The sequence below is a fragment of the Gossypium hirsutum genome, chromosome D12, assembly GCF_007990345.1.
Source record: "Gossypium hirsutum isolate 1008001.06 chromosome D12, Gossypium_hirsutum_v2.1, whole genome shotgun sequence".
In the NCBI taxonomy this organism is placed as follows: Eukaryota; Viridiplantae; Streptophyta; class Magnoliopsida; order Malvales; family Malvaceae; genus Gossypium; species Gossypium hirsutum.
The window spans coordinates 44888873-44899874 of record NC_053448.1 but is presented as its reverse complement, the minus strand read 5'-3'; the positions used below and the strand labels follow the sequence as shown (position 1 = coordinate 44899874).

Below are 11002 nucleotides of genomic sequence, written 5' to 3'. Positions count from 1 at the left end.
TAACACTTCTAACAAGTTAGAAATGGTCTCCTAATAATTTTTCATCAAAAAACATACACATAAAATTTTGAGGAAAAATGACTTGCTTGGCACAAATATGAAGAAGAAAGTTAAGTATAATGAATAGTTTAGTTTATATATAAAAGACGAAATTACAAAAATCTTAAATCTTGAGAGACCTACTTATATTTTTTGGAGGACTATAATATATGTATAAAAGGTTAAATTGTAAAAGTTTTAAAATTTGGAGAGATGGTGACCTCTACTAGATTCCACCATTGTTTATGGATTAAAAGGTCGAAGTTAAGAGAGAGAGAATTAATAGTAGGTTTGAGAGAGAAATGAATGGTGTTAGTAGAGGGAGGAAATTGAGAGAGGGGGAGAAAGAGGCTAAATCAAATGGGTGGGGTAGAGATAGCATTAATTTACTAATTCATCCCCCAATCTTTGTACAACTTTTTCAAATTAATTTCTCTATATTTTACATCAAACCATGAAGAGTTAAGTGTTTCATACAAAAACTGAACATTCTGAAAAACAGCTGAAGGTATTAAACTCTCCCTTTTTTTCTCTAATAGATAAAATATTTCTAATTTTAATAAGATTGAAGTATTAGAAAGAAACAGTGTGCTGTGGGGTGTCCAAAACCCAGGTTCCACTATCCAATTTGCAGCTGATTGATTGGTTTTCCCATTTTCCGAAACACTGCGCCAAGGAAGACATGCGCAGATGGAGAGAGAGAAGAGGAGCACTTCATTTCACTTAAAAAACCCACAAAATTTTGATTTCCCTCCAAAATTTTCCACTTTTGATTTTCCTTATTTAAACTCTAAACCAAACCCTAATACGCATTCTTAGGGGAGTGAACGGCGCCGGTTATTACTACTGTTTCCTTCCTCATTCTCAACTAATCTTCCCTTTTTAAAAAACAAAAAAAAAAAATTCTATATATATATATAAACTTCTACTTCTACTTCTACTTGTACTATACTACTATTACTAATTTATAAACTACCAGCCCAGGCCAAAAAAATTAAAAAAACCTAGGCTCTGTCCTCGTTCGACTACTTAACTCGTAGAGAGTGTGGTTGGAATCTTCCTTCTAGTGTCGCAAAGCGACGGTGAAGCGATGGGAAGTGAGGAAAATTGCGGTTTTGCGGAGGAGAAAGTTGAAGGGAGAGAGGAGGGACGAGGGGGAAATAGAGATGTGGGTGGAGAGAACGGAGGGGAATTAGTGGGAAAAGAGGAGGGAATTGAAGGGAAAGATATAAAAAGTGGGGATTCGGAAGGGGAGGATGAAGACGTTGCTTTAAATAAGCTTAAAGAAAGAGGTAGAAAGAAGAAAGCGGCAGGTTCTTCTAAGAGGAGCAAAATAGATATTGAGGAAGAGGGTAATGTCGAGGGGAAAACTTCGGATTTTGCGGCTGAGAAGGGGGAAGTTGATTCGGGTGCTGCTGGTATTGGGGAAGGATATAGCGGGGATGTTTTGAAGAAGAGACTGAGAGCTGTTTCGAGGAGGGTTAATTATGCTGAGATTCTAGAATATGAGAATGACTTTGTAGATAACAAGCGTAGACGCAAGGGCAAGAAAAAGAGGAAAGTTGTTCAACCTGGAGGTCAAGAAGATGGTTGTATTGATTATGGCGGTAATGGGGCACCTGCAAAGGAGCGAGGAAGAAGAGGCAGGGCAAGGAAACAAGGTTCTGAAAGTGAAGGCAATGAAGGAAAAGATGTAAAAGAGGAAGGTAAAGAAGAGCAAGAAGGCAATTTAGACGTAGCAGATGGAAAGAAGAGAGGGCGAAGAGGGCCAAATAAGGGCCAAAAGAAGATGCAAGAGGAAGTTGCAGGGAATGGGAAAAGTTCGGAAAAACCAGAGGAGGATGGGTCTTTGGGAACGATCGCTAAGGGAAAATATTCACTTAGGGACTCAGGAGTTCCCAAGAATGAAGAGCCTCTGCGGGATGCAGATAGAAAGAAGGTAAAAAAAATTGATTTTTCAACTCTTTAGTTGTTTTTATGATGTCTTTTTCATTTTGTTTACCTGATGGATTCGAGTGTTGATGTGTTTGGTTTTTGCATTTAACAGTGGATTGCAGAAGAATCATTAATGTGCCATCAGTGCCAGAGGAACGACAAAGGCAGGGTTGTGAGATGCAAGAGTTGCAAGAGGAAACGATTTTGCGTTCCCTGCTTAAAATGGTATTCTTATTGGAGTGCTAACTGTATCTGCTCTTCCCTTAAAAACTGCTGCTTTTCCTGAACTACTTAGTATATTTTTCTGTTGCTGGCAACATATATTTTGGCCATCTTAATCATAAGTAAATATCTTATTGTTTCCCATCTAACTTACCATGTATTTGTTTTCTGGGGCTAGGTATCCCAATATGTCAGAGGAAGCAATTGCTGATGCCTGCCCAGTTTGTCGGGGGAATTGCAATTGCAAGTCATGCTTGCGCATGCTTGGCCCTCTTGAAGTTAGTTCTGAAATTCATGGCTTTGCTGCTTCATTTGATGCACAATTGCTCATATAAGCCCATATTTGATTTATGATATTGTGTACTTGATGAGTTGTAGGAATTGGAAGAGCAGGGCCAAAGTATTCCGCACTCTAGATACTTGCTTCAGACACTTCTTCCATACGTTAAACAAATTAGTCAAGAACAAATGAGAGAAGTGGCCATTGAGGCAAACATTCAAGGTATGTGTATCTCCATGTTAACATGTTTTTTCTGCAACTTTTGTTATATTCTTTGCAAACTCTTGTTGATTTCGAAACTGAACATGGTTCTTTGTCTTCTTTGGAGCTTACTAGCTGTGTATTTATTGGGAATAAATTTGAACAAGAAAGTCCCAGATACTATGCTGGCCGAATTTGTTGTTTTGATGCCAAACTCTTTAAGTTGGCCTCTTGTTGATATATGAAGCTCATTTTTTTTTCTGTTCCTGATTTTAAGCAATCTGCCACTCAGGCTTCTTTATGGAAGTTGAACCATATTAAACCTACTCTTCCGTCTTTAGTAAACTAGGGTATCATATGAAAATTCTTTAGTCACAATATCAAATTTTCACCTTGATTTGGTGCAGTATACTGGTTGGTTTGTTAGGAATCATATGCACCACCCTCGTCTCTACAATGTTATTTCTTGAGCCCTACCAATATCGGAAAACTGAACCAGCAATCAAGACTATGGAAGTTGAACCATATTAAACCTACTCTTCTGTATTTAGTAAACCAGGACATCATATGAAAATTCGTTAGTTCCAATATCGAATTTTCATCTTGATTTGGTGCAGTATACTGGCTGGTTTGTTAAGAATCATATGCACCACCCTCATCTCTCAAAATGTTATTTCTTGACCCCAACTATTATCAGGAAACTGAACCAGCAATCAAGACTATAAACTTCTTGTTATCTTAATATGCATGTGGTATGATAATACATTGTTATTAATTTCTTTATTCTCAAATAAATATAGTTAATTTTTAACACATTTCTTGGGTGAGTAGGGGTTCTCCCAGAGCAAATACAACTTACACAGGCAGTTTGTCGTAAAGATGAGCGTGTATATTGGTAGGTTATTATTATTTTCATGATGATGAAACTAAAATGGGATCTTTTGGTTGTTGGATTCGTTTTACTCAAGTTCCTGATGGCAATACATGTTTTTTTCAGTAATAACTGCAGAACTTCAATTGTCGACTTTCATAGAAGCTGTCCTAATTGTAACTATGATCTGTGCCTTACGTGTTGCTGTGAAATACGCGATGGACATTTGCAGGGTGGACGAAGGGAAATATTTAAAGAATATGTTGACAAGGGTTCTCGTTACTTGCATGGAGAACCTGTGGACCCTTCGTCTTCAAAAGTGGGGAATCCCCAAGAGTATTCCCCCAAGGAAAGCAACTCTCAAGAGCAGAGTGCTGTAACCTCTGGGTGGAAGGCAAATGAAAATGGTAGCATTCCTTGTCCACCAGAGGATTTGGATGGGTGTGGTCATGGCATTTTAGAGCTAAGGTGTATGTTTAGAGGACATGCTCTTGTTCAGTTAACACAAAAGGCTGAGGAAATTGCCAAAGATCTCAATCTTGGGCATGGTCCTCAATTTTCTAACCAACAATGCCCTTGTTACAATTCAATGGGAGAAGTTAACATTGGCAATAATAATTTAAGGAAAGCAGCTTCTCGTGAAGATACCACTGATAACTATTTATATTGTCCAAAAGCTAAAGATATTCAGAGTGGAGATTTGGAACATTTCCAAAGGCACTGGGCTAATGGTGAACCTGTTATCGTCAGCAATGTACTTGAGAATGCAGCTGGGTTGAGCTGGGAGCCAATGGTTATGTGGCGTGCTTTTCGTCAGATTAAGAATACTAAACATGAACTACAGTTGGAAGTTAAGGCACTTGATTGCTTAGATTGGTCTGAGGTCAGTTTGGTTATCAACTATGTTCTTATTATTGGCATATGATGCTAACCTTGATTATTTGCTGTTTCTTTTACCTACATGAGTCAAACTGAGCACTTCAGAAGTAACATTAATGTTTGATCTCACTTCAACTGACTTTTTATTATAATATGTTTTGGCTTCTGTTGTCATGTTTGAGAAAAAGTTATTTCTTTATGACTCATCTTTTATAATTTGCTATACTGCTATACTGTAGAGTACAAATTCAACATATTTTGCAACTTGAAGCAAGGAGAATGGAATAACATATCCACGTTTGAACTTTGTTGCTTTTATTATATCATGATCATTTTAATATCTATTCCTAGTATTTTGGCTTTTATAGCAAACTAGGAAAGCATGCTTGTCTTTTCTCAATTGCTTTTTGGCTGGATTACCTTGGTTCTATAATCAGCTCTTTTGATGAAATGTAGGTAGTGGTCAATATTCACCAATTCTTTAGAGGGTATACAGATGGTCGTTTTGATGCAAAATCATGGCCTCAGATACTGAAGCTAAAAGATTGGCCTCCATCTAATGAATTTGAGAAGCTCCTTCCACGTCATTATGCTGAGTTTCTTTGTTGTTTGCCTTTCAAAGAATATACTAACCCTAGAAGTGGGCTTCTTAATATTGCTACCAAATTGCCGAAAAAATCTCTAACCCCAGATATGGGGCCAAAGTCATATATTGCTTATGGAGTTTTTCAAGAGCTGGGGCGTGGAGACTCTGTAACCAGGCTTCATTGTGATATGTCTGATGCGGTATACTCTCAGTTTTTCCTTCATTTTTCCATGAAAATTTAATGTTAATAAATAGTAGATTATTTATTTGGCTGGAGTGAAAAAAATGTTAATTAGGTTGTGTAACTGAAGGAGCTTTCTTTTTGTGGCTACCTCTTTTTATGAGTTACTTATACAGCTATATAATCATGGGCTACTGAGATTGGTGTTAGGCATCAAACTAGTGAATTTCATATCTGTTCCTGTTTCTCCACAAGTATTTATCTATGCATTTATACCAGAATTTTATAAGTTTTATAAGTTGGACAGGTAAAGTAAATCATGTAAGTGTTTTTGTAATGATATCTTTAGTACATAGGCGTCTTTTTGTTACAGAAAACCAGTACTTTTTCATCATCTGGATCAAAGGCCATTATCTCCTTGGTTTATTTTGTTGGTCCTAAGTATAACCAGAAGGTATTCAACATGGAAATGCTTTGAATGGCAAGCCATTCTTTCTGTTTTATGGTTTGACTATGTACTTTTTGTGTTCATCTTTGAGGCTTAATTCTTGAACAATTCTTGTTCCTTCTATGCCTTTCAAGGACATCATGAGTACTGGCATAGCTTCTTCTACGAATGATTTTGTATTTATTCAAGTTGTTTATGCATTTGCGTAACTCCTTAACTTCTTTTCCTTTCATCATTTGGTGGTGGCCTTTACCTTTGCTTTTTGTGTGCGGATGTGTGGGTTGTAAGGACATTGCATTGATTAAATTGACTGAAAAAATTAGTTGGTAAACTGTTGGATGTTATAAGTGGTAACTCAGGGATCTAATCAATTAATTGTGTAGCGTTGAGTGCTGTACTATTTTTTTTGGTTAATGAGATTTTACTGCATTCTGCTAACATAGCTCAATTGGTATGTCTAAATGTACCAATATATCAATTATTTTGGTTGGCCTGAGGCACATCCTTATTGGTAAAGCCTCTTCTCTTGACAATGGATCTCTCATGCTCAAATCCCCACTTTTGCTAATTATTAGAAAAAAAAGGGTATCTGGGTTTCAATATTGTCGGCTTGTTGTTTCTGAATTTGCTTCTGGAGATCAGGTGCTATTTATGCATCTGTTCTTTTTAAGACGTGGAAAAATGAGCTTATGTTGCCATTCAAGCTGACTGTTGCTTGTGGTTGTGGCTTGGCTTGCTTTTCCACCTGTGCTATAAAATGTCATGCTAAAACAATAATAATTGTCATTTGCTAGTTCCTAATGCATGTTTGATTGTATTGGGATTTCTCCTTAGGTGAACGTTTTAACACACACTGTTGAGGTGAAGCTTAGTCATGAACAACTGGCTAGCATCAACAAGGCAAAACAAAGGCACTCTATCCAAGACCAGCAGGAACTTTATGGAATGAATTCAAAAGTTGACAGGAATAAGTCTAGTGATAGAGGTGGTTTTCAAGGTGGGGGGGTTGTTGAGCAAGGTCAAGATGGTTATTCTAGTCTGAATGACAACATTTTGGTGAGGGAATTTGAAATGGAGGAGAGTGGAAAGGCCAAAATGGTTCAAGAAGAATGCTGGGATAATGGCAGATCATCTAAAACTTCTGGGAATAAGATTGAAGAGCTGGAAGCTGTTGAGGGAGGTGCTGTCTGGGACATTTTCCGCAGGCAAGATGTTCCTAAGCTGCAGGATTACCTTAAAAAGCATTTTAGGGAGTTTAGATATGTTCATTGTCGCCCTGTTTCACAGGTACCTTTTCTACATTATATATTGAGCCAGAAGCACTTTAGTTTTTATTGAATTATAATATAATATATGGGAGCCACATACTTCCTCTTCATTGGATCTTTCTACATGTTTATAGTCTCTTGTTCCCATTTCATTATTTTTTGAAATCCGCTGATCTCAAAGCTGTGGCCAAGAGATGGATATGATATGCTATTTAAGATGTGCCGCCTATTATAGTTACTTGAGAACAACGAAAGAAATGGATCTTTATTTAGTGTCTGTATGCACAAATCTACTGGAAATGTCGTGGGATCTAAAGTCACAGCACTTACACTTGGAAAAATTGGTGATTTCAGAATCTCATGTATGTCCTTATTCTGCTGGGTAAAGAATATGATCTAATGGGTATTCACACAGAGGGCACTTGAATAACTATTTGTTGTTAGCATATTTATATGCTATAAACTTTAATGCATTAAATGTTTTAGTTCGTTGATTCTTAGACTTGGAAAACTGGTGACTTCTCCATCTCATGTACTGTGCTTATTGAGCTGGGTAAAGAGCAGAATCTAATGGGAACTCACAGAGAAAGCTGTTGAATTTATACTTGTTTGTTATTAGTACTTTTATATATATTTTTAAAATCTACTGTGTTAACTTTTATAGGCAATTGATTTTGATGATTGATTTATACTATACAATTTACTGTCTCTTGGTGTTATAGGTTTTTCACCCTATACATGATCAGTCCTTTTTCCTGACTATGGATCATAAAGCAAAGCTCAAGAAGGAATACGGTATGTTAAAATGTAGAGAATATATTATTGGGACAAAAATACAAAACTTCAATCATCGGTTATGTTTATATGAAATGCTGTCACACAGGAATTGAACCATGGACTTTTGTTCAGAAACTTGGGGAAGCTGTTTTTATACCTGCAGGTTGTCCTCATCAAGTGCGGAACATTAAGGTGATACGAATTACTTGTATCTTCTATTATGCTTTTGTTTGAAAGAGATTATGTATCTCTAGTGTTTTCAACATTAATGTTGTTTTAATTGTATAGCAAATCTCTTGAACAATATAAACTATATGTATTATGAATTTTTCAACATAAGTCATGTAAAATTTTTTGAAACATATTCAAGGAAAAAGGTTTGCCAACTTATTGTGTAGAATGTTTTTATTAGCATGCCTCTCATTTTGTATATCCCTTTGCACTTTAAGAAAGAAATAAGTTCTACTTCAAATCATAATCTTAAGATCCATCGGTAAAGATGCACGCTTACAAATTTAAACAGTTGAATATAAAAAAAAATAAAATAGAAAAAGAATCCTTCAAGCAAGTAATAGAAACATCAACTTAATGATTGGAGAAGTATTTATGAATCTTTCTTTTTAATCATTTTGAATTGTGTACTGATTTGAAATTCCTGTCAATGGTTTGACATTTCAATTTCAATAGGGAGGAAATATTGGGGCTTTTTTTAAATTCTAAAGCACTTCTGTTTTCTTGGTGTCATGTCTGATATCCTTGATGGGTTCTTGTGTTTGGTCATACCTTCTGTGGTAAAAACCTTAATTTGCCCACCTATATATTTTAGAACTTCACTGATAATGGCTATGTTCAGTAAAAACTAATAATGCTGCATGTTTAGTTCTTTTGGCAACCATGCAGAATTGATATCCTGTGCTGGTAATTCAATAAGTTTAGGCTATTTCTTTGATGCTTAACATTTTTATTATATATGACAGTCATGCATAAAGGTCGCTCTTGATTTTGTTTCACCTGAAAATGTTGGTGAGTGTGTTCGCTTGACTGAAGAATTTCGTGTGCTTCCTCGTGATCATAGGACAAACGAGGATAAATTAGAGGTATGTGCATAGTCCTTGAGTGTTGAAAAATTGATGCTATAATATCTCTGCTTTTTCTGTTAGTCCTATGGCAAAGAGGGCAAATGGCTAGCTTTACAGTTATCTTGCTGATATTGAATTATGAATCATTGCTACTTAGACTATGCAAACATTAGTCACCTGCACCAATGATCAATGAATGCTGGTTACTGTAGCACAACATACTCTGAATTTCAGTATTCCATTGCCTTCAGCTGGTAATTGTGACATTTCCTAGCCGTGCAAATTATTTCCTTCAATGAATTGGGCTTCTACCTGATTTTTTCACCATCTGCAGTATTTTTGATAGTTGCTTCTTACGTGGCCTTAATTCTTTTCATTACATCCAATGTGGTTGTTGGAGTTCAACTGAGGTTGATGCTTTGTTAAACAAGTAGTTAGGAGTTAGCAAAGTCATAAAAGGTTTTATGGTCTGCACGTAACTTTTTCTTGAATTTTCAATTACTGGAGTTTATTGATCTTTTGAATGTTGCTTCTTTCTATCTGCCATTTGTAACAGGTGAAGAAAATGATTGTACATGCAGTGCGTGAGTCTGTGAATAACTTGGATAAAAATGCAAAGTGAGTCTCTTATGTGCTTATTTTTTCTTTGATTCTGAATATTGATACTATGTATTGTTTGGCTCTGAACCTTTCTTATATAACAACAATAATTTCTTTCTTCCCTTGAAATATGATAAACTATGATCCTGAATTTATTTCTTTATGATTCACTTCAGGCCTTTCTTGGTATAAAAGATGGAAAAGAGTGAGGATAGAAAATTTGTTAATCTAATGATTACGTTACAAAATAGCAAAGTGGTTATGTATCTTAATTATTTGATTAACAAGTTTACCATCTTTGGTCCTTTCCATCCTTCATACCAAGCAAAGCCTAAATGTGAAACTGAAATGTTTGTCTTTTATGCATGCAAGGAAAGCTGAAAAAGAATATTGTAGTTGTTTTATAAGATGGTACCCTTGTTAACATTTTGATGATCTTGTTGGAGCCTCTGGGTTGAGTAAATTTTATTATTTTATGCTTGGAGTATATCTGTTAGAAACGTTTCTACTCCATTTTTCATGTACCCTTGTTTCGGCATCTATCAGTTTGTTTATTGAAAATTTAAGGATCCAAATAAATGCCTGTATTCTTAATGCTATTTGCCTGACATCTGGTTCTTTTGCAGCACGGAAATAAATTTGATAAAACTTCTAATACTGATCTCTATGCCTTTTTAAGTTGTGGTTGTTGACTGTAGAATAAATTTAACTCAATCCAGTTCTTGCATGCCCTGATTCAGGATTAAGCTCAAGACTAGAGCTGGATGAGTTGCAACTTTGTTCCGATATCTTAGCTGAAAGTCATACTCACACTTGTAAAGTGGGCAAACATTTTGGTTTTGCGTTTTCTCAGAACGTAACTGGCTTTATCTGCAGCATCTAGTAAGTTGGTGTAACAAAGTAACTGCCGTGTATATATATAACCCTAAATCTTGCTTGCTTTTTATATTCTCTGGGCTGAGCTTGGTGGATATGTTTAGGTTGTCTGTTGTTTTAAGTGCTATTGATAAACATCGCACAACCTAGTTTTTGCAGCTTTTTTGATGTTTCCACCATTTTATTTGAAAATGGCAATGAAGGATTGGAGGGTGTAATATTGCTTTACTTGATCAATGTGTATTTTAGCACAGGCGACTAGCCTGCTCTATAAAACGAAAAATAGTAGCTTTCCTTCACGTGCGTATACCCAAATGAAACATTGAATACACTATGCACTAATACCAAAAGAAAATTGTTGATCAAGCCATTGGTTCAATGGTAAAAAATGAGTTTCAAATTTATTTGTTGCGATTTAGATAATGATTTTTGTGTTCATTTATTTATTGTAATGTGATAACATGTAAGGTTTAGTGTATTATTGTTATGTTTGGTAAGGTTTAGGGTTTAGACAGTTTTTATCTGACACTAGATATGCCTCTTCCAATATTGTAATAAAAAAAGGGGGTTGTGTTAACAAGAGTAACATGTAGTGCATTGTATCCTTCAATCGGTACGATTAAGCTGAATATATCCTTCAAGGGGGTATGAAGATTGTGAGCGGAAGGGAATATACTCTTTTATTACAAAAGGAAAAGTTTACAAAAGAGAACTAAAAGGAAGCTATTTAGTGATTTACCATCCCTATACAATTGATTTT

General features: G+C 35.7%; 1 protein-coding gene across 1 annotated transcript; it reads left to right on the top strand.

The window, feature by feature from the left end:
* Nucleotides 1-351: 351 nt before the first annotated feature.
* Nucleotides 352-10541, top strand: LOC107946103 (lysine-specific demethylase JMJ25). Its single transcript, XM_016880305.2, has 13 exons — nt 352-1978; nt 2087-2199; nt 2375-2474; nt 2575-2698; nt 3509-3572; nt 3675-4431; nt 4884-5213; nt 6477-6929; nt 7633-7705; nt 7794-7879; nt 8665-8784; nt 9323-9384; nt 10107-10541. Exons 1-13 carry the CDS (start codon nt 1130-1132, stop codon nt 10132-10134), a joined length of 3159 nt encoding a protein of 1052 aa, XP_016735794.1. The 5' UTR covers nt 352-1129; the 3' UTR covers nt 10135-10541.
* The last annotated feature ends 461 nt before the right edge of the window (nt 10542-11002 follow it).

Bases quoted from the DNA above. Each gene is read 5' to 3' on its own strand.
- LOC107946103 (XM_016880305.2), top strand. From the start codon at position 1,130: ATGGGAAGTGAGGAAAATTGCGGTTTTGCGGAGGAGAAAGTTGAAGGG. The intron at 6,930-7,632 runs GTACCTTTTCTA...TTGGTGTTATAG, and splicing joins ATTGTCGCCCTGTTTCACAG to GTTTTTCACCCTATACATGA. The intron at 7,706-7,793 runs GTATGTTAAAAT...GCTGTCACACAG, and splicing joins AAAGCTCAAGAAGGAATACG to GAATTGAACCATGGACTTTT.